The following is a 22,961-nucleotide window of genomic DNA, read 5'->3' on the forward strand; positions in this document are numbered from 1 at the left end:
TGCCACTCCCCACACGGGCAGACGCTGCCCCACCGCGGGCCTCCCATGGGTACGCTGGGGAAGACCCGGGGTGGGGGCGGGGGTGGGGGCTGGGAACCCACCGCCAACCCACCGAGCGATGGGGCTCTGGGATGAGCCCGCTGGGCCGGCTGGCCGGGGCTCCGCTCGGCTCCTCCGGGAGGGTCAGCCAAGGGACAACCTCTAATGGTTCCCAGAAGCATGGCGGAGGGGGAGGCGTGGCAGGACACTCCACTTCCACTTGGCACTGAGTAAGAGCCCGGGTCACGCTGGCTGCGGCCCGTGACGTCCTGGGCACGGGAGCCCGGCGGTCGGGAGAGGGCCGTTTACCTCCTCACGTCGCGTGGCGGGCAGGGCTCGCGCGCCACCAGGCCGTCCCCGCCAGAGGGGCCGTTCTCCAGAGCCCAGCACCCCTCGCTCACGGGGCGCTCCCAGCAGCCCCCCCCATTCAGCACTCACTCCTATTTGTGCAGGTCCCCGGGCAAACCTACCCTACTTATTTTTGGGTGGCACCGAGAACTGAACTCGGGGTCCTGTGTGGGCAAGCGCTGGGCCGGGAACACGGCCTCGTGGTGGGCTGCTTGCCCTGCAAGCTCTGCCCCGAGAGCCCCGTCCCCGGTCCTCGTGCTTTTACGCTGTTGTTTCCAGGCAGGGTCTCAGGCTTTTTCCTGGGCTCGCCTCAACTGGGAGCCTCCTAGCCTCACCCCCCGAGGGGCTGGGACTACAGGAGCGGTGCCCCCTCTTTTCCTGTCTCTCCGGACGTCCTATCCTGGACGTGACCTAAGTAGAACTGGAAAGGGGCCTTCTGCAGACTCACTTCCTTCCCCCGCCTGAGGGTTTCAAGGCTCATCAGCAGGATAACGAGCGGCAGCACTCCATCCCTTTTTACTCGCTCAGTACTACGCCGCCGCACGGACACTGTGTGTCTGTCCGCTCTTCTGCTGGACGTTTCGAGCGTCTGGACTTGTGCCAGGCGAATGACGCTGCTGGGGACATTTGCACACGGGGCCTGGTGCGGGCGTGTGTTTTCACGTCTCGGGTGCACAGGGGCACACTGCCTCGCACCGGTCGCGTGGCCGCCTACGATCCCACGGCTCCCGCAGCTCTGCGAGGGGTCGGGCTTCTCCGCACCCACAAGATGTGCTCCCCCTCTTCATCTGAGCCCTCCCTCGGGCCCAAAGCCATCGGGCCACGTGGTCACGGGCGGCCGGCCCTGGGAGCCAGGAGAAGGCGTGCTCTTTGTGAGTTCTCTCGGGTGTTCGTGACAGTGACCGAACGCCCACTGACACACAGCCACACGGGGACGCCCGGGGCTGATGTGGGCGGCAGAGCCGGCGGCCTGTGGGTCTGGGTCTGAGCACGGCATGGGTGTCCCGGCCTGGCTTAGCCACAACCCTGGGTCCCAACCCCATCCCCATCTCTTCAGGGGAGGAAAAAGTCAAGGGGCTCGGGGTTTAGAATGTGATGGCCTCAAGTCAGGCACAGTTCTGCCGCTTGTCTGCCCAGCGGCCCCAGCCCCCCCCCCCCCCCCGTGATCCTGGCCTCAGTTTCCTCGTCGGCGACACGGATTGGATAATAACATCTCCATCCCCAGGGTTTACACGAGGGCCCGCGGGGATGGCACGGAAACCGATCGGTGAACGCAGGAACTGCTCCTTCCAGGCTGAACCGTTCGGGTCTACCTCCGTGTGAGCTGAAGATCCAACTCAGTAACTCGGGCAGCTTCCGCACGCACTGCACCTGCCCTCCCCACGCCTCCTCTCTCTCTCTCTCTCTCTGCCTCCTCTCTCTCCCTCTGCCTCCCCTCTCTCCCTCTGCCTCCCTTCTCTGCCTCCTCTCTGCCTTCTCCTCTGCACCTGCCCTCTCCACACCTCCTCTCTCCTCAGAAGGGGGCAGAGGCGGCGTGGATCTGACGGCGGTAGGCGGGGGCCCAGCCCCACCTGCCCCAGGCCTGCACGTTCCAGGCCTCACTCGGCGCCAGGCGGCCATGACCCTGGCGTCTGGGATTCCGTGAGGCAGCCAGGGCACTGCTGGTGGGGAAGCCAGATGAAGGCCGGAGGGAGGGAAGGCAGATGGGGAACCGGGCTCCGCGGAGCCTCCCGTGTGCCGGGGTCACCCAGCCAGGTCCCCGGAGGCACGCGGGTGTGGCTATCTTGGAGGAAGGGGTGTTGGGGGGGAGATGCCTACGAGATGGAATATTTTCCTTCCACAACAAGAAGCCTGGAGCTTAGGGTGGGAAGAGGGCCACCCACCCCTGGCCCCACCAGAGCCCAGACTCCTCTTCGGGGGGCCCAGAGTGGCTGGCTGCCCCTCCTCCACACACCTCCCAGGCCTTGTCCTGCATTTCCTGTCAACAGGGACACTTCCTCCCCAGGGAGGGCCTGGCAGTAGAGCCGCACCCAGCTGCTGATAGAGCCCAGCACACAATGGCTGGCCGGGGCTCCAGCCAGCCTCTCCTCGCCCCAGCTTTCCCAGGGGCCAGAGCAACGGCACCCGGTGCTGGAGCCCGGCAGGACAGTGGGTGCCCCACAACGCAGGCGGGCGAGGCAGGGTGCACAGGGAGGGGGAGGAGGGCCTGGCCTTCTGCGTTGCAGCAAATGAACCCCAGGAGCCAGGGGAGGAAGGGACTGGTCACAAGTACGGGCTCAGGAGGGGCCATCCTGGGCCCCCAAGCCCTGCCAGCTCGGGCAGGATGCCCCGGCCAACGTGGTGTGTGGACGTCCCGGGTGGCCGGGCAGTGGGGACCCCGGGACCTGCGGGCACTCAGCGAAGCACCGCCATGACAGTGTGGGACTCCAGGGGACAGCCCAGGGCACAGAAAGGTGTCGGGAGTCCCGTTCCGCCGGCCAGTCGCCTGTGACCTTGGACGAATGCCCTTCCTGCCTCTGGGATGAAGACCTCGGCTCTGCGCACCCAGTCGGGCCGCTAGGAGGCCATGGCGGCCACGCACACCAACAGCCCTGAGAGAAGTTCAAGGCCACGTGTGAGGTGTTTTACGTCAGGGGGCCAGATCGCCAAATAAGTGGCCGCCAACACACCTTCAGGGACAAACTCCCAAGCCTTCGTCGGTGTCCTTCAGCCTCCTGGCGACCTGGAGAGCTGCCAGTTAGTGGCTCAGGAGAAACGAGCTGGAAGCACCGTGGAGGGGGAGACATCTCCAGGAACGCCCCTCCCGGTGAGGGGGCCCCAGAGGTGTGGACGGGGCTCCCATCTTGAGCTCCACCCAGCCCGGCCCCCTCCTCCGCCAGCTCCCAGCCATGCAGGCTCTGCACACGGTGTCTCGGGTGGGCTCTGGATGGACAAGCTCCGCCATCAGAGCACAGCAGCCCCAGGGCGCCGACGTGAGGCCCGCGGCGGAGGATGCTGCGGATCCCACGGCCAGCCGCACCAGCCTCAGGAGCGAGCAGCCGGCTCCCGTCCTCCCCACCCCCCACCGCTCAGCCTCCACGCCCAGCCCCCGCCAGTGGCTGAGATGCCTCACAAAGCTACCAGGGTTGGCCTTGAACTGTGATCCTCCTGATCTCAGGCTTCCGAGTAGCCAGGACGACACACGCGAGCCTGGGGTGACAGGTGTGAGCCAAGGGTCTAAATCGAACCCGTCTGACCCCAAGTCAAGAAATGGAGGCACTACAATCTGCATCTCCAGGTCTGGTCTGGCTGTCCCTGATGGCGCCCCCTTCCCCGCCCCCCGCCTTTGCACAAATAGAGGGGGTCCCGGGTCTCAAGGCTACCCCCCACACACACCCTTTGCCTTCAGTTTGGCTCCAGATTCTTGAAGGGAGCCTGGCCAAGGAGGTGACATCTCTGAAGCTGGCTAAGGAAAAGCTACATGCAGCAAGACATGGTTTCAGGGTGAACTGAGAAAGACACGGGGCCTGTAGTGAACCCAGATTTCCGAGCCACACCCCAGACCCAGAGAACTGGGGTCTCTGGCGACCGTACCTGACAGCCTGTATTTCTCATGAAAAGTTCTCTAAAGGCACATATCAAGGTCTGAGAGGTGCCTTAGCTCACTGCGTCAGGTTATTCCAGTTCAAACCTCAGCTTTCCCAGCCGTGCAGCCCCCGGGGCTAGGGTGAGGGTTTGGCAAGATGGGTCTCAGAAGGGGCCACGTGGGGAAGAGCTGATCCCAAAGGATCCCCAGGAGGAGGGGCCTGGCTGGGGAGGGGGGTCACCACAGGCCTTCAGGGTGGACGGTGTCCCATGCTCTTCTCCTCTCGCGCCTGCACCCCCCCACTTCCTGGCTGCCATCGGCCGAGCGGTCTCCGCACCGCGCCCCTCTCCCAGGACGCCCCTCCTCGCCGCGGGCTCAAGAGCCCGAGAGCCAAGATAAGCCTGCCTGCCTCCCTTCCAGTCACTTCTCTCGTACGGTCCCGTCGTGGGCCAAGGCTGTGCTATGTTTGGGAGGCGGGCCTCGCCCTCCATCCAAACCGCAGTCTAAAAAGAAACGACAATAAATCTAGCGAAGAGAACCGATTTAGAGCCTCTCATCCTTGAAGAGGCACCAAGGACGCATCCCCTGGGAGTTTAAAATGAAGCAACGTACGGCTCCGCCCTCTAACTATGGCAAACACATGGAGGGCTTGGCATCGCCTCCAGAGCAAGTGGGACGCGGAGCTCGGCAGGCTCCTAGGAGTCATCACGTGATACCAGGGCGCTGGGACGGAGGGCCGGGCCCCGTCCACCCACCCGCACCCACGCCGAGCCCAGCAGGCAGGACGCCCGCAGAACCAGGTCCCTGGAGAACACAGTGTGGAGGGATCCAGGCCTCAAGGACACACACGCAGCCACAAGGCAGGGACCAGAGCCGCGCCGGGGCCGGGCGAACAGAGCGGACACACCGCGGGGACGGGGGAGACGCGCCTGGGCCCCGGGGAAGGGCACGGACGCCGGGCGGGGCAGGGACCTCAGACCCTGGGGTTGTGCACGGGGCTGAAGCCGAACCCCAGTGGCTGGTTCTGAGTGAGGGAAGCGGGGAGGGATCTGGAAGAGAGGAGCAGCCCTCACAGGCCCGGGAGGAAGCAGGCTGGGGCTCAGGCTGGGGTCCGACGCCGCGGGGCTGGTGTCTGTCTGTGACGGGGCCCGGTCTGTGCGCGGGGACGGGAGAAGGCCACTCTCACAAGTGTCCGTGCCCCAGGAGGCTGGTCCCATGCCCAGGGGGCCAGGCATGGATGTGGCCCTGCCGTCTGCACTCAGAGGAGGGGCTGGCAGCTCCCCTGGAGTCCTGGGGGGGAGGGGAGGGCCTGGGTGGGGGACAAGGAGTCCTGGGGGGGGGGAGGGGAGGGCCTGGGTGGGGACAAGGGCTCCCCTGGAGTCCTGGGGAGGAGGGGAGGGCCTGGGTGGGGGACAAGGGCTCCCCTGGAGTCCTGGGGGGGGGAGGGGAGGGCCTGGGTGGGGACACCACGGGTTGCTCTGAGGACAACTTGGCGTTTGAACACGGGGACACGCAGTCGTGTCTCGCTGGGTCCCCGCGAGCTGGGATACCTTTCCAGGACAAGGCACCCCAGACTTAACACTCAGCTGAGCTCTGTGCCAAACATCTGGGCTTCAGCAGGGCCAGAGTCCTCCTCCGGAAGACAGGAGAATAGTGGAAACCAGTCACGAGGCCGGGCCCGCACCCTGGGGCAGCGGGAAGGTGAGGGAGGCAGGGGGCAGGGGGGCAGGAGCCCCTCAATCACAACCAAGCCGGCGGCACTTCCTGGGACCCACCCGGGGCTCCTGCCACAGGCAGGTGCACACCCGTCCTTTCCAGATAAGCGAGACAGGACGGTCTTCAGTTCCACCCGCGCCCTTCGCGCGGTGACCTTTCCTCTATCTTTTCTGGAATCTCCTCCCAAAGGAATGAGCTCCTTAACTAGGCCGCTTATCTGTGTCCTCCTTCCAGCAGTCCCCGCCATGTCTCAGAACCCTGAATCCTCCGCAGGCAGAGTCTGCTCATCAGACAAGACCAGGTGACAGAAGGCAGGGAGGAGCCGGGTTCTGCCCAGTGCTCCAGGTCCCTAAGCACGCAGCCTGGTGAGGACTGAGCCACTGGAGGGTCCAGTGGTCACCTACACCCCATAGCGCCTTCCGTCACCTGTACCGGTGCCCCTCGCTGCCGCCCGCCCTGGCTGGGGCGCGGATCCTGTAGGAGACGCTGGCGGAGCTGGGCCGGTGAGGACCACTCTGGGATCGCTGCGCTGGCCGGCATCTGGCCGAGGAGGTTCCTGGGGTTTGAACTCAGGGACTCCGCCACCGAGCACGCCTCCAGCCCCATCTGTTTTCATTCCTTCTTGCATGTCTTTCCTGCTCTTTTGCAAGACCCACGAGCTCAGGGGTAAGGTGCTGGGCGTGACGACGCCAGGGCAGCGTGACGTCACGAAGCGGCGGGGCTTTCCACTCTGATCTGGGAGACCACCGCCGTCTACGCAGCCCGCAGCCCGCGGCGGACTGAACCGGGTGGTGGCCGTCTGTGCGGAGGCGCTGGGGACTGCAGGGCCTGCAGACACCACAGCGTCTTCACGCGTCTGGTGGCTTCTTTGGTGCTAGGTGTGCACGAGTGTGTGCGTGTGTGTATTGGAGTCTGGAGTCCTGCAGGTGGGTGCTGGGAGGTTTATGGCTTCCGAGGTTGCCATTCCCAAGTGCACACCACCTTTGACAACGCGTCTCGCCCTCGTTTGTCTTCTTCATGACCGCTAGCTGTGCACCGGGGCGGGGGTGTGTGTGTTCATACTGACATAGCCAGGAAGGCATACAGCGAATCTTGCACAGACTCACCCCTCCATCGCTTCCCCTCCCCCCCGCGCCCCAAACCCATGTTAGCAAGCTTCCTTGCTCCACTTATGGACGACTTTCAGAACAGACTCTGAACCAGGGTCAGCCCAAGGCAGTGGCCCCGAGACAGGGCCCCTTCGCTATTAACCTCTACACACTGGCCATCATAACCAACTTTCCTGGGGAGGTGGGGGCCCCCAGAGGAGGAGGTGGGCACCTGGGACCCCCCAGGTGGCCCAGCAGGACACAGGCCACAAATGCAACTACTAATCACGAATAGTTTCAGGTCAGCAGTCTGAGCCCAGCACGCGTCCAACCAGAGCTGAGGACACAAAGGCTCAGGGTTTCCGCCAGCTCTCCGCGCCCTCGATTCCCTCTTCCCGTGCTGAGCAGGAAGGGAAGGTGCTGGAAACCGGCTTTTCCTTACCCCCCGCGCCAATATGGCAGCACCCAGGCCCCGCTTCAGACCTCTCCGTTACACGAAGACAGGTAAAGGGTCGGGCGCTGGTGGCTCGCACCTGTCATCCTAGCCACTCAGGAGGCTGAGATCTGAGGGTCACGGTTGGGTGCTAACCTGGGCAGGGGAGTCCCAGCCCGCGGCGTCCACACGCCCCTTCCAGCAGCGCTTCCCAACACATTACTCCTTCCCTCTGCCTCTCAGCAACCGCGGCTCGGGACGCGGAGCCGGGCGTACGTTCGGCTCGGCTCCGGCCAGGTCGCCTGGGTCCGTCCTCACGGGGCTGTGTGGCTTGGAGACCCGCCGTCCGGGGAAAGTTCCGGCTGCAGGAAGGATGAGCGCGGCTGGCTCGTCCCCACGCCACAGGCAGGCGCAGAGGGGCCTGGCTCCTCCCCGGGGCTCAGCTGCTCCACTGCTACCTACCACCGACATCTTACCAAGAGCGCTTCCACCCGACGGGGCCGTCCCCTATTAGCGAGAATTATCTGCCCGCCTCCCACAGGGAAACCCTGGCTTTATGAAGGCAGGGCCCCACAGCGGTGAGCACTTAATCAGGGTCGCCTCCACATTATGGAGTGGCAGGTGGAAAAAAAAATAGTTGGGGGGTGGGGGAGGTATTAATATCGTGCCAGTAACGTTACCACAAATGCGCTCCTGACACGATTTTCTTATTAGGGTCTTTCCCCTGTAAATTTTTATTGCATTTAATTAAAAATTATTGCTAAAATAAACAGCTGCAGACGGTCTTATTTTAAGTCGGAAAATTAAAAACCGAATATTCTCATCCGTCAATTTCAACAAGAAGTGCCTCGGCACGCATTTGGACGTGACGGCTTTGAGATTATAATAATGTTTATGGCAGTTTCAGGTCCTTTCCGTGAAACATAATGAAAGCTCTGCGTGAGTTCATTTGTCAAATGTGTAATAATAAGGACGGGAAGGCACCGGCCCGCAGGCGGATAGAAAGACACCAAGGAAGGCCCCGCCTCACAAGGACTGGCCAGGTACCAGCAGGGCGGCCCCAGACCCAAAGTCTGCCAACCACACCCCGCCGCACCGGACCACGCCTGGCCACGCACGGCCAGGTTACCACCGCACTCACCTACTCCTGGTCCCCCTGTTTGTTACAGTGGTGGGTGCCCGCTGTCTGCCACAATAGAAGATAAACAAATAAAGCCAGGAACCACTTGGGCAAAAAACTGTAGCCACTGCCCCGTGAAGATGCTGCAGGTGCACAGGCAGAGGAGGGGAGGGAGGGGAGGGGCGGGCAGGCTCTGACACCGGCTCCTGTGCGGGGGGCCCTGGCACGGTCTGCACTCATCATCTCCTCCGGGCCAGCTCTATCTCTTGGTCTCTCCTTTAGCTTTTATTTCAAAGACTGAATGCAGGTTCTGACTTTCTTGCCGTGTCTCTTACCGGAAGCCCACACGAGCTCTGCTCACTTGGGAGCAGGTAGATTATCAAGGACCAGTAAGTGAACGGGAAGAGAGACACGAGACGGCGCGGCGGTCAGAGCCGTGGAGTGGGCGCGGTGGCGCGGGAGAACGAGGCTGCTGTGCGCACGCCCGGCCCGACGCCCACCGGCCCTCCCGAGGCTGCGGGCCCCGCCCCGCCCCCGCTCAGTCCCAGCTCCCTGGCTCTCAGGCTCTGCCTTTGCCACCATCACAGTAACCCCCCCCCCCCCGCTGCCCAGCTGGTGGCACGTGAGGGCCGTCTGCGCGGGCATGGAGCCCCCTTGCGTCTGGCCTCCCGTCCCTCCACCCAGCCGCACCCCGGGGCCAGCTCCCTCCCAGGTTCTAGCCGCCTGCGCCCTATGGCCCCAGGTGGACACGCGGCTGGCTAACCTGCTGGCCGGTGACAGTGCCCTGCCCAGCGCGGAGCCAGCAGGCAGCCCTGGGGGCATCATGCCAGCAGCGGGAGAGAGCATTCTGGAAACATACCAAAAACCCCGAAGGCCAGTTGGGTCCCCTGGCCCCTCTAAGAGGAGCAGGCGCGGTGTGCGGGGCGCGCTTCTGAGAAGAGCGCGCTGCTGGCGTCTCCACCCCTCCACCACCTGGCTCTGAGACCACGCCCCATGCCCCGTCTCCACCGCAGGGACCGGGCCTGGGCCTACACGGTCCACACTCACAGCCCCCCGGCCCCACCAGCAGCCACCTCTCCCTCTGGAGAGGGGATCCGGGGACGGGACGTGAAGACGCGGCCCAGCCGTGCTTTGGGTCTGGAGTCAGCCAGAGCCCGGGCCCCCGCCCGCAGCACGGAATGAGCTTAATTAAGCAGGGGGCGGCGGGCGGCGCGGTGCCCACCACCTCGCTCGGGGGGCCGCCCCACCTCTCCCTGAATGCAGGATGAGTCTCTTAGGTCCCCCACAAAAATGGGAGAGAATCGAGGGCTACTTCTCAAATCCTAGCCCTGCGGGACAGCGTGGGCTCACACCCGGGCTGCCCACACACGTGGCCGAGGGAGCTCTGTGTCCCCCACCCCCGAGGCCGCACCCACCGCGCGTGAGGGGCAGGAGGACCTCCCCCGTGTGAGCAACAGCTCAGAACCCCCACTCAGTAACCCCAGTGGTGCGCACTCACTTCCAGTCACACCACAAAAGTCGTCTTAGAGGCGTCTCTCGGAGACTTCCATTAGAAGCTTAGCTCGAGGCACCTCCAGCTCCCCGAACCCCTTAAGCGGCCTTCCCTCCCAGTCCCCTTCGGGGAGCCGTGTCTGGCCACGAGGAGAGATCCGCCTCAAGGGAGGGCGTCTCCCTCCTGCCCAAAGGTGTTTCGTTCGGCCAGACGCCAGACCAGCCTCCTAGCTACCGGCCCACGAGGTGACCACCACCGTGCCAGTGTGGGCATCCCTGGGTCGAGTTTGCTCTGCTCTGCCGTGCAGTGAGACAGCACAGGCCCATTTCACCAGGAAAAAACACCCGAGGCTCCAAAGGTGCAGCCACGCACCCCAAACCACCCGGTGAGGACGCAGCAGCCCCTGGGGCTGAAAGACACCCCGCCCCCCCGCGCCCCTGCCCGCCCTCCCCCCCCCCCACCCCCAAGCCCGGTCCCCGTACCTCTCCGCCTCCTGCTCCGGGCTCTGCTGCTTGCTCTCGAAGGCGTTGAAGCTGCTCATGTCCACGTAGCCGTCGTTCTCGTTGGCCGTGGCCAGGGCTCGGCTCTGGTCCTGGAAGAGCTTGGTGAACGTGCCGGGCCGGGCGGGCCTCCGCGGGGGGATCTGGATGTTCTCGTAGTCGGAGTTCACGGCGGGGATGTTCTCGTAGTCGGAGGTGTCGGCGTTGGGGAAGGAAATGGAGCGCGGCTTGGTGAGCGGCAGGGGCAGGAAGGGAGGCCGGGAGCGGTCTTCGAAGGACTCCACCCGGGACACCGTCCTGCCGCAGGGGGCCCCCCTCCTCTTGCCGTCTTTGAGGAAGACGAAGGAGGACGGGGACTCGGAGGCCCGGAGCTTGCCGGCCCGCGACGTGAGCTGCGGGGAGCTGCTGAGGCTCCTCCGGTCCATCTCCAGGATCCTGGCCGGGCCGTGGTAGCTGGACTCGGACGAGGACCTGGAGGAGGACGCGTGGGCCTCGCCGTGGCCCTTGCTCTCCGTCTTCTTCCGGAAGGTGAGCGCCAGGAAGCGCTTGAAGGAGGACTTCTTCTTCTTGGCGCCCTTGTCCGGGGAGTCACCGCCGGTGAGCAGCGACGGCGAGCTCTTGGTGATGGGCCGCTTGGTGACGCAGGCCAGGTCGAAGGGGGGCGGGATGTCGGCCACCGAGGACGGCGTGGAGGTGCCGCTGGACGGAAGGTGGTTTCTCTGGGAGAAGCTTCCGGAAGAGCCGATGACACAGGGCAGGGAGAGGTTGTCCTCCTTCCTCCTGACGCGGAGCTCCTCGAGCCCGGGCCCCACGGGCTCTCGGTAGAGGGACGGGGGCGGCTCTCGGCCCTCCACGGAGAACGAGCGGGGGTACAGCGTGAAGGCCCGGGGCTTGGCGGGCGGGGGCACCTCCCGGGGACCGCCCCCGCCGGGCCCCACTTCTTCCAGAACGGTCTCGGGGACGTGGCCGGCCACCTTCCCGGAGTGTGGCCGGGCCCTGGCGGCCGCGTGCTTCCTGTCCTCGGGGCCCGCGTCCCCTCCCGGGGCGCCGGCGGGGTCGGCCAGGCAGGTCACGTAGGGGTTGCTCAGCGAGCCGTCGGCGGCGTCCTCCTCCTCCAGCACGACCACGCGCGGCGCGGGGGACCCCCGGGGAGCCCCGGCACCCGGGGTGGCGGGCGCCGGCTGGGAGACGGGGTCGCCCTGGCCGCAGAAGGAGGTGCTCTCGGCGGGGAAGAGCCGGTAGGGGCCCGCCGCGAGCGAGGCCGCCAAGTCCTCCGCGCTGTCGCTCTCGAACAGGATGATGTGGCAGCTGTCCTCCGAGGGGTCCTCCTGGGGGGGGTCCCCGCCCTCTGCCCCCCGGGGGGCGGCGGCCGCGTCCTCCCGGCTCGTTTCCCTCGTGGTGGGCAGCCGGTTCCTCCCGGTCGGCCTGGTTCCCACGGCCTGCGGGGTCCTCACCATCTCCCGCAGGGGGTCCGAGGGCAGCGGTGGCCGTCCCTGCCTCCAGGGCGTCGGCGGCCAGCTCTTCCTCGGGGGGCTCCTCCTCCTTGGCGGGTTCCTCCTCCTCGGGGGGCTCCTCCTCCTCCTTGGGGGGCTCCTCCTCCTCCTTGGGGGGTTCCTCCTCCTCCTTGGCGGGTTCCTCCTCCTCCTCCTTGGGGGGCTCCTCCTCCTCCTCGGGGGGCTCCTCCTCCTCCTTGGGGGGTTCCTCCTCCTCCTTGGCGGGCTCCTCTTCCTCGGGGGACTCCTCCTCCCTGAGGGGCTCCTCCTCCCTGGGGGTCTCCTCCTCCTCCTCGGGGGGCTCCTCTTCCACCTTGGTGGGCTCCTCTTCCTCGGGGCTCTCCTCCTCCTCCTCGGGGGGCTCCTCCTCCTCCTCCTCCTCCTCGGGGGGCTCCTCCTCCTCCTCGGGGGGCTCTTCGCAGGCTTCACCCACATCCTGTCCAGTGTCCTGAGTGGATGAGTTGGAGTCCACACCCCCACCGGGCCCCCCGGGTTCTGTGTCTACTCGTCCTTCCTCACCATCCTCTTCTGCGTCCCTGGGGACCTCGGGGGACCCCAGCTCCTCACGGGAGCCCCCAGGAACCTCCGTGTGGATGGGAGTTAGAATGAGCTTGCTCCGAAAGCCTTCCTCTCCCTCCTCCAGGTCGTACTCGCCGCAGACCTCCTCCCCCTCCTCCCCCTCCTCCTCCCCGCCGTGCTCCCCACCGTGCCCCCCGCGCTCAGGGACCACCTGGCCGGCGTCTTCCGCACCCTCCCGGCCCAGCGCCTCAACGGCCGGGCCGCCTTCAGCTCCCGTCTCCTCCGTGCCCCGCCCCGGGCCTCCCGCCTCCGCCTGCTGGTCCTCCTCGTCCCCCGGAGCCTCCGGGGGCCCCCGGGCCGCAGGCCCCTCGCTGTCTCGGCCCGCCCCCTCTCTCGCCCCGGGGAGCATGATGTAGTCCTCGTCGGTCTCTGACTCGGAGCACTCGGCCCGGGGGCCCCCGCAGAGCAGCCTCCCGTTGCTGCACTGGGGGAGGGTGCTGTTGGTGTGGACGCCCACTCTGCCCTCGCCGGGGGCGGCCAGCCTGGGCTTGGGGGCGATGGGGGGCTTCGGCCCCCTGGACATGGAGTTGGGGCTTCCCGGGCCCTCGGGCCTGGGGAAGGCGGGGAACGCGGGCACCGTCACGGGCGTGCGTGGGCCGGCCGTCTTGGGCTTGGGCGCGACTGGAGGTTTGGGTGAATCTAAAGGGCGACAGCGGAGAAAAGGGGGGAAGAGCACGGTTAGCTGTCTGCATTCCGATCGCCTAGAGCCGGTCCCGCCCCAGCCCCGAGACCACGCCCAGATCGGGGGGCCACAGCTCCCCTCTCCCACACCCAGAAAAGGCCCTCGGCGGCCCCCACAACCGGCCCGCCCCCCGGGAGGCCACGCGAGAGGCCCCGGCCACCCCTGAGCGCCCAGTGCTGCACGCGGGTGCCCCTCCCCCTCCCCCTCCCCCCTGGTGACCCCTGAGCGCCCAGTGCTGCATGCGGGTGCCCCTCCCCCCCCCGCGCTGTGCTCCTCCTGCGCCCCAGCACCCAGGTTTTCTGTGCTCTCGTGGCCGACGTCGAGGAGACGGGGACAGAGCCGTGGAGACGCCGGAGAGGAGCCGCGCTCCAAAGCCACGCAATGCAGCGCTGCGACCGAAGGCCGGACGCCCCCCCGCCCCACGAGCGCAGAGACGGCGCGGCTTCGCAGCGGCTTCTCCGGGCAGTCACGAGGCTCCCGGGGTGGCAGACTCCCCACACCCGCGCCCACACGCAGGGCCAGCCTCGGGCGCCGCGGGCGCGCAGCGACGGGCGCTGGAGCCGCTCGACCCGCTGCACAGCGCGGCCGGGGGCGGGGCGGGGCCCCTCCGTCCTCACCACGCGAGCACCACCCGGGAGGAGCCGCAGGGAGGGGGCAGCCGTGCTCCCACAGCACGGGTTAAACGCGCTCGGGGAGGCCGTCACACGGGAGCAGCTGCCGCCGCCGCCCAGCGGAGGCCCCCTCCGCCCGCGCCGGTGTGCCGCGGCGGGAGCGCCGGTGTGCCGTGGCGGGAGCACCGGTGTGCCGCGGCGGGAGCACCGGTGTGCCGCGGCGGGAGCACCGGTGTGCCGCGGCGGGAGCACCGGTGTGCCGCGGCGGGAGCACCGGTGTGCCGCGGCGGGAGCGCCGGTGTGCCGTGGCGGGAGCACCGGTGTGCCGCGGCGGGAGCACCGGCTCTCCGATCCGCGGCCGGCGCGGGGGGGGGGGGGAGGGAATGGTGCTCTCATTTCTCATCCCTCACAGGTGGCATTCCCCACCGGCGCCCCGAGACGCCACGGAGGGCCATGAAAAATGAGTGTCGGCCTCGCCCCACCCCCACGCCATCCTTCATCCAATCGAGCTATTGATCTGCGGGAGCGGCTCCTGGGGAAAGGTTACCGTGGGTGTCTGAGGCGTGATCCTGCAAGAAAACGCTTTCCCGCAGGAGCCCATCCGGGCGCCCGGGCTGACGGACGCGGCGGGCTGCTGCCAGAGGCCTTCTCTGACCTGTCACCGAAAGCCAGGGACACTGAGGCACCACGGAGACACGGCAGCGCCTGGGAAGAACCCGCTGCACTTCCTCTACCCTGGAGACCAAACGGTCCTGGCATCCTGAGAGGCAGGGACACCGCGGCCGGCGGGTCAGGTGACACGCCGAGAGACGAGGCCTGGGGTTCACTGGTAATGCTCCTAAGGCGAATAACTGGCTTTAAGTTGCCCCTCTTCAGCGGGGCCCTGGTGGTTCACACCTGGAATCCCAGCTGCTCAGGAGGCCAAGGACTTGAGGATCAAGGTTCAAGGCCGGCCCCGACAGAAAAGTCCAGTAGTAAGTATACTTCTGGCAAGCAGTCTAGTTCTGGTAAATAAGTGTTTGCTGAGCGCCACCTGTGTACCAAGTCCTCACCTAGAGTCGTGAGACGCACCAACGAATCAAACACAGAGGCTGCCCCCAGGAACATCGCATGGCGGGAGAGACACAGGGCGGACAAACGACACGTCACCGTTAGAGGACAACTTCAAACACAGTGACCCTAAGGAGCAGAGAGGACAGGAATGCCAGGTTGCGGGGAAGGTGGGAGGGGCAGGGATCGCTTGCTAGGCCAGGGAGCCAGCTGGAGGGGAGCGGGGACGGGGTGGGGGGGCAGGAGCAGGAGGTGAGGCCAGGGAGCGGGGGAGGGGGAGGCGGCCACGGCCTGACCCGCGGTAGGAGCGGGAGTTCAGCCCGAGGAGTGGAACGGGAGACCCCGCGCCACGCACGCTCCGTTCTGGGTCTCACACCAAGCCTGCCTGGAAAACTCTGGAACAGTTGGCACTGGCACACATGCTAGAGGAAGGGGCCGGAGAGGAGCACTCCACGAGGGGCGGGAGCACTCTAGGAGGAGGGGAGGGAGCACTGCAGGAGATGGTATACTCCAGGAGGAGGAGATGGAGCACCCCAGGAGAAGATGGTATACTCCAGGAGGAGGAGATGGAGCACCCCAGGAGAAGATGGTATACTCCAGGAGGAGGAGATGGAGCACCCCAGGAGAAGATGGTATACTCCAGGAGGAAGAGATGGAGCACTCCAGGAGAAGATGGTATACTCCAGGAGGAGATGGAGCACTCCAGGAAGCAGGCACAGGAGAAATGGAAGTTCTATGGTAGGTGTCTGAGAGAATGTGGCACAGCCCAGCTGGTAGAACTTTGCAGCCGGGAGGCACAGAGTATGGGGAAAATCAGCAGCACTGAGCTTTGCTCTTCTGGGTTAAGCCTAACTCCCTGCATGAAACTAACTCATCAGGGAAGTAGCAAGGGAACCCTCTGCTGTATATTCATTCCTCTGGCGCTTTCTCTCCCCGCTGCATTTCCAATGCTCAGGACCCACGGGCAGTTTGCTATATACCTGGGGGTAATTCATACGCAGAACCTCTTCACCAAGAGGACAAGAGTTAACTTGGCACTGGGGAAGCCGTAGTAACAGAAAGAAATGCTTAGCGTTTCTGGTGATGACAGAAATCAGCCCGGGCCAGGGCCCGGGTACCAGTCTGCATTCTCTCCTCACGTTCATTACTACCTGTCCCTCACCAGTTCTGCAGGAGCGCAGACTTAGTGTACTGGGGGAGCACTGGACAGGGAGTTGGGAGCTCTGACCTATTTTTCTGGCGCAGTCACTGATTGGAGGAGCCATCTTGAACAAGGCCCTCCCCCTCTGGGGCTTCAACTTCCCTGTCGTTAAGAGGAGGGGACCCCCCAACAGTCCATCTGGTGTGCCCAGGCTGACCACAATGACAGCCTTTTAAGCTCGCAGCTCCTAGGATGTTCCCCGACACCCCGACTGCGCTCCTCGCTCCTGTTCGGCGGAGGATGGCTGAACTCTCTGTGGAGCTGCAAAGCCATATGCTGCCGGAGTAATTATCTTCCAGCTTCACCTTCCCACTGCATCGTAATTGAACTTTCCTTCCCGGGCACCCTCTGGAATGTCCGAGGCGAGCTCGGTGATTTCTAATTAGGCTGATGTTAAGCTGGCCCAGTGACCCACGACCGGGCACTTCCCAGGAACACAGCCCGGGGGCTGAGGCACGGGGCCTCGGGCTCCGGAGGACCAGGACTCCAGCCCCAGCTCAGCCACACGCTGGTTGTGTGATTCTGGGAGCCTGATCCCTTCTTGGTAAAATAAATGGAAGAGATGTCGCTTCCCCCCTGCCCCCACAGAGACGTATTGAGAAGTTTAATCGAACATAGAAATAAAACGCCTATCAAAACCAATTGGCAAACATTTCCCAGGGGATGGTAGAGCAGGTTCCCAAGCTGTGCTTTCATCCTGACTCAGGGACACAAAATCACATCTTGGCTTTGGCCGCCAGTAAGGTCGGGACGGTAGCAGCCGTCTCCTCCCCAGATTTCGGTGAATGCTAAGTTGATGCAGTCAGAACGCCATCCGCTGCTATTTACTGGTCGCCTAGACTGGGTCCTCTTCTCGGCAGCTTTCACATGCTTACTATGTTGGTCGATAGTGAGAACCCAGTTGACAAAGATCTCCCCACTTTTCAGACAAAGACTCAGAGAGGTTCTGCCACACAACTGAGCAGATAGATCGCGGTCCTGAGAGTCAGTCTCCCCGAGAGTGTGGGAACGGCGGAGCTGGGCGGTCAGGAAATTCCCACTGAAAAGGGAACTGGCTCCGGGCTGGAGACAACTGCACCCAGGACCCCCCCACCCCAAGCTTCCTGGGACCAAACCTGCTCTAAGTTCACTGGGACTCACCCCACCGCAGCCCCCCCGGAGTCTCAGAGAAGGGAGGGCTGGCCGCGGCCGCCTGCAGGGAACTGGAAAGGCTCTCCCCATTGTTCCAGAGCGAATTTTATTAGGAGGGGAGGGAAACGCGAGCCTGGCTCTGTCCAGACTGTGCCAGGGCAGGCAGGAGGCAAGCTTCTCCCCCCAGCCGCCTGGGCCCCGCTGCGCCCCACACCGTGTGCCCTGCTCCTGTACCCCCAGTCTGGGCACCTCACTGCCTGAGGGCCCTGGGTCCCCAATCAGCCAGGCGCACTGCCTGGGTCCCCAGACCTCTGTCAGATCCGGCCAGCCCAACTCTCCTGCCGCACCTCACTAACACAACGACTTTTTTCACCAACACAAACCGTAAAGGGGGGAACCCCCCCCCATGTCCCCTCTCCCCACCCCACCCCCCTCCCCTCACACAGCAGGATACGGCTCCAAGACGGCAAAATGGTGGCTTCCTGTTTCTTTGGGGAGGGAGTGCGGGAATGCGGGGCTCTGGCCCGTGCCTTCCGCCGGCCGCGGAGAGGAAGATCAGCCGGGCTCGGGGGCTCGGGGGCCCGGGGGCCCGGGGGCCGGGACGCGGGGCGAGCCGGGCGGCGGTTCGCGGGCAAGCTCGTCTCCCAGGGAGCTTCGGGCCCGGGAATGCCGGACGGGGAGGGCTGCGGCGCCGCCCGTCGGTGGGCCCGGCTCTCCGACCCGTTCCGGGCGCTCCGTGGAGGGCGCCGGGTCCCTGCGGTTTCCCTCGGACGGGCGGGGCGGACGGGGACGCGGGGGACGCGGGGTCCAGGGCGGGACGCCCGGTGCGGGGCGCCGAGCGCGCCAGACCCGACAACGCCGGCCTTTCCGAGTCCTCGCCGCGCCGCCCACCCCGGGGCCCGCGTGGGCACCGGGGGCCAGGGACGGCCCCGCGCCCCGGGAAAGGCGCGCGGGGCTGGCGGGAGCCCCGGAGCGAGGGTGCGCGCCACGTCGAGCGCCCTGTGGCGGGGCGCCCCAGGCGGCCCCCCCCCGGCCCCCCGGCCCCCCGGCCCGGCGCGGGGAGCGGCCGCGGAGGCCCAGGGCTCCGGACCCGGGCGGGGCGCGCGGCTCCTACCTGCCCGGTTCATCTTCGGGCGCGCGGAGCCCGGGGCCGCGAGTCCGTCCGGGCGTCCGTCCGTCCGTCGGCCCAGCGCGAGTCCGCAGCCCGCCGCCGCCGCCGCACTCACGGCGCCCCGCGGGGCCCGCACCCCCGGCTGCCGGCCCCGCCCCTCGCCGGGCGCAGCTCTCGGCGCGGCGAGCAGGGCCAGTGGGCGCGGGGCGCGGGGCGCGGGGCGCGGGCTGGGCGGGGCCGGGCGCGCGGCGGGCCGGCTGGGCGGGGGCGCGGCGGCGGCGGCGGCGGCGTCCTGACCGGAGTCCGCGCGGCGCGCAGGGCGGGGGGCGGGGGGTGGGGGGTGGGCTGGGGGGGGGCGAGCCGCGGGGGCGCGGGGCGGACAGCGCGCGAGCCGGCGGCGGGGTCCGGAGGGCGAGGTCCGGGGCGGGGGTGCGAGCCGCGGGCACGGCGCCCGGGGCGCGGAGGGGGCGCGAGCCCGGGGCGGGGTCTGGAGGGCGGGCTGAGGGGAGGGGGCGGAGGACCGCGCGGCCGCTTCCTGGCTCCGGCTGCCCGGCGGCCTCCCGCCCCGCTCCGCTCCGGCCCCGGCCCCGGCTCCAGGTCCCCCGTCCCCTCCGCGCCCCGCTCCGCGCCCCGCTCGGCCTGGCCGGCGCCCCACCGCTCGAGCCACGGCTCCGCTTCGGGCTGGCCGGGGGCCCCGCGGAGGTGAGGCTCGCCGGCTCCCCCGCCAGGGCGGGCCTCGCACCTCCATCCCAGCCGTAGATGACCCACACGAGCCGCTTCTACCCCCCCCCCCCCCGGTGCCGGGGACCCCCGGGGCGGGCGGACTGCCCCGCGCCCCTGCGCGCACCTCTACCCAGGACCCACCGGGAAGAGGCTCCTGCCTGATGCTCCCTCCACGCAGAGGGGGAGCCTTGCGCCCCGAGACGGACTTGGGGTGGGGCGGAAGCTGAGGTGCCCGGGGCAGGGCTTATGGCAAGAGCACTCCGCTGAGAATTTCGGCTTGACCTGGGGTGGGGGGGTGGGGTGGGGGGGGTGCCGGGTTTCCCCGCTGTGGAGTTGGGAATTGAATTTGATTCTCCCCGGTGATCTTCCCATCTCAGCCTAGAAGATCCCCGAGTGGATTTTGTTTCTTGGAGTGTCGGTAAACCTTACAGAGGTGTGGCAGAGCTGGTGACAGAGCCCGTGGTGGTGGGAACGGAGGGGCAGCGGTGGGGGCCGTGCGGGCGGCGCAGGTGGAAGAGGTGGGCAGGGCGGGAGGGGCGGGTGGGCAGCGGTGTGAGGTGGGCAGAGGTGCTGAGGGGGGTCAGGAGGAGATGGAGCCGGCGGGGTGTAGAGCGGAATGAATGGATACATCCGTGTTGGATGTAGAAGGAAAGCATGTTCGGGCTCACGCTTGCAGTCCCTGCCACCTGGGAGGTAGAGAGGGGAGGACGCCGGTCCCAAGCCAACCCAGACAACACAGGTTAGCTAGCAACACCTTATCTCGCACAAGCTGCGTGTGGCTGTCACCCGGCTCTCCGGAGAGGGAACCCCAAGGCCTTCAAAGAAACAGCGGACCCCACCTGAATTTTTTTTTTCCTAAGAAAGAAAAGTTGCGCAAGTGTGTCTGTGAAGTTAGTTAGTTTCTGAGAATTAGTAAGAAAAGGCAGGCCTCCCGGGGTAGGAACAAGTGAGGGGGTTACTGGGGGGCCACGGACAGACAGCGAGAGATCCAGTGCGGGGCTAGCGGCTGCTCACCAGGCAAGGCGGGAACACACGGTCAGAGCAGGCTGGGCTGAGGCCCCCCCCCCCCCCAGACGCTGCACAGTGACGTGTGAAGACCCAGCCCCCCTCCTTTGCTCTCCCTAATGGGAGAAATGGACGAGAAAGGCAGGGAGGCTTTGCTGCATGTCTGGCCCTGAGACCCTTGAATCCCTCGAGGGATTCGAGCACACGACTCACACACCCTCAAGGGCGTGACCGGCGTGGCTGTGGTTCCAAGAATCCATTATCCCATCCCCGTCCTCCAGACAGGAAAACCAGGGCCCGTGCAGCCCAGGCAGGACTCGGTGCCCTCCTCCCATGGGTGCCTGCCTGCAATGGCAGAAGCTCCTTCCCTTGCTGTGGCGTTTCTTCCCTCCCTCCCTCCCTCCCCCTCCTTTATGTAAAATGCACCAACAGGTGTCAGGCACCACCCCCCCCCCCACCTGAGCTCCATCAGCTCCCTAGAGCACCCACGGGAACATGGAGACCCCGCGCCTCACCAGTGCCCCAGGCCCGCAGCCCCTGCTGTGGCCTGGTGGGTGGCATTCGACCTGTGAAGACAGCCACCCTTTCCCGGAGACCCCCAGGTTCCAAGGGGCAAACAGCTCTGGGGGTTTACTATCCGCAGGATCTGAGACTAATGACACCCCAAAACTAGCACCCCATTCCTGTCTGTCTGAAACCCCCACAAAGGGCTCAGCAGCTCCAAAACGCCGTCCTCCAGGAAACTAACCAGCACCCAAGTTCTGCGCTTCAACAGGAGTGCCCCGTGCCAAACCACCCCGATGGGCAATGCAGCATGGTAGCCAAAACCAGGTGACCTTGGGGGTGACCCTGGCTCACGGTGCCTCGGTTTCCCCACGTGCAATTCGCGGTCCCCAGTGTTTGCCAAGTGCTTGTTTTGTTCACTTGCTAAATGTTCTGTATGACTTAGTCCTTTCAACAAACCCACGAGGCAGGCATGGATCACCCCGCCCGGGCTCCGCCGCAGGCGCTGGTTCTGGGGCCGGCTTTCTCCACCAGCAAGTGCTCCGTAAATGGCCGTTACCACTTACACATCGAGTGCGTCTCTGGGGCTCAGTGGATGTTTATGAACTAAACGCGCCAAGAGCTGGGGCACAGCACCCTCACCATCCAAGCAGGAGAGGGTCAGAAGAGAGCACTTGCTGGGCACCTCCTGCGTACTGGGTGGGGGAGTCAAGAGTAGAGGTGAAGGACGACGCGGGAGGCCCTCAGGAGACACAGGGACCCGGCCAGGGCTGACCTTCCTGCCCGGCTCAGAAGGAGGTGACCGCGGCTTTGTTTCCTGCAAGACAGAGCCCTTCCTTCGGGGCCTCCACTGCCCCCCGCGGCCCTGTGCTCAGCCGGAGGGCCGCCTCGGCCACCGGAAGAGCTGCCCCTCGGGAAGGGGACGGTCCCTGGCTGCGCCGCGGGGCTGCGCCTCCCCATCCCGGGGGCCGTGACGTGGCCTTGCCAGACACAGCGAGGCAGCACTGCCCTGGACGGGGCTCGGCCAGGCCGCCGCCCTCTCCCTGGCGGGATAGCAGGTAGGCCCTCCCTGTCCTAGGGCCCAGCCTCTCCCCCCCCCCCCCCCGCCACTGGGCCTGGCCTTCGGGGAGCCACTGGACTCTCCGCACCGCAGTTTCCTCCGCCAGCCCCTGGCCATCCAAGTGTTGGCTTGCGGGACAGGAGGGCCGGGGTCGGCTGGCGTGGTTCAGCCACGCGGGGCCACAGCGGGGTCTGAGGAGCCCCAGGGGCGGGAGGCGCAGAGGTGACCTCGGAGCTGGACCCTAAGGTCAGGTGCATCGGCAGCAGGGGGGTCCCCTCAGTTAAGGGGCTGCACCCCGCAGGCAGGTCTGGCACGGCAGGACCTCCAGGCGTGGGGTGAGGTGACCCCAGGATGGAGCCCTAGGGGAGCCCCGGGCCAGCCAGGCCTGCATCCCCCCCGGGCCCAGGGGCATGCTGGGAAGGCTTCCAGGACGGGGCGGGGCACAGCTCTCGGGCAAGGAGGGAACAGGAAATGACGGCTCGGCCCGCGCAGCTCAGGTACCCCGTGTCCCGGGCGGGGTACGTTCAGGCAGGGGGGTGGGCGGGAGCCCCGGTGGCCTTTGTCCAGCTGTCTGGGCTCCTCGGGGAAGGGCTGAGCCCTGGGGAGGGGCGGCGGGCCGGGCAGGGCCAGCCTGGCGTCGTGGTCGCTGGGTGGGATTCGAGGTCTGGGGGGGAAGTGGCCACCCCCTTCCGGCCAGGCGTTTTTCCTCCTCTGGCTGGCCGGCTGCGCTTTCTCCCGAGGCTCCGTCTCCACTCGGGGCCTCCTGGCCGGCTGGGCGTGGGCACGGCTCCGCCACCCGGCAGCCGCGGGGCGGCCAGGCCCGGGGCTTCCTGCCCTTCGCTGGGCAGGCGGGCTGAGGAAAACAGCCCTCAGCTTTCTTCAAAACAGGAAACTGCTCTCCCTGCTTCCTGAAGGACAGGAACTGTCCCCATGGCAACCATGGGACAAAGAGGCCACATTAACCCTTCCTGGGCAGGCGGCTCCCACCGACTTCTCTGGGGTGTCACGTCGGGCAGGTGGCGGGGCAGGAGTGCTGGCCGTGGCCGCAGTCCCCAAGCGTGCCGCCGTGCCAAGGGGAGGCAGGCCTGGGGCTTTAGACCCACTGGCCGAGTGGCGACACTGAGGTCCCCCCGGGGGACGAAGGCCTGGCCCCTCGCTAGCTGCGCGCCTCGAGCATGTGGCTTGGCCTTCCCAGGCCTCGGTTTCCCGAGTCGTTTCCGCGGGCCTTGCTCCCCCTGCCGCCGGTCCCCCGCCAGTCTGGGCCCCCTGCATCCAGCACAGAGCGCATGCGAACACCAGCAGCCCTGCACCGCAGGAAGAGCTCACGCAGGCCCGGCGGAGGGGCCTGGAGCCTGGGGGAGCACGGGTGTGGAGAGGGGGGAGGGGAGGGCGCCCTGGTCATCAGGCGCCTGGGGGCGAGTGGGGCAGAGGGTCGGATCCTCATTTGCACGGAAGGGACGACTCCAGGGCCTGGGACCTGGAAAGGGGGCTGCTGAGGAACCGCGCCCAG

The 22,961-nt window shown here is 66.5% G+C and overlaps 1 protein-coding gene across 1 annotated transcript in view; it reads right to left on the reverse strand.

Moving 5' to 3' along the window:
* Fgd5 (FYVE, RhoGEF and PH domain containing 5) overlaps positions 1–18,294 on the reverse strand; it is a 42,018-nt gene extending 23,724 nt beyond the window's left edge. Inside the window, exons 1-4 of the mRNA XM_048354789.1 lie at positions 18,163–18,294; positions 12,174–13,012; positions 12,022–12,143; positions 10,284–11,840 (exon numbers count right to left, since the gene is read on the reverse strand). Coding sequence (XP_048210746.1) covers positions 10,284–11,840; positions 12,022–12,143; positions 12,174–13,012; positions 18,163–18,175 — 2,531 coding nt within the window. The 5' untranslated portion in view covers positions 18,176–18,294. The remainder of the gene's footprint in view (positions 1–10,283; positions 11,841–12,021; positions 12,144–12,173; positions 13,013–18,162) is intronic.
* Between the last annotated feature and the right edge of the window lie 4,667 nt (positions 18,295–22,961).

This window comes from Perognathus longimembris, chromosome 10 (assembly GCF_023159225.1).
Source record: "Perognathus longimembris pacificus isolate PPM17 chromosome 10, ASM2315922v1, whole genome shotgun sequence".
In the NCBI taxonomy this organism is placed as follows: Eukaryota; Metazoa; Chordata; class Mammalia; order Rodentia; family Heteromyidae; genus Perognathus; species Perognathus longimembris.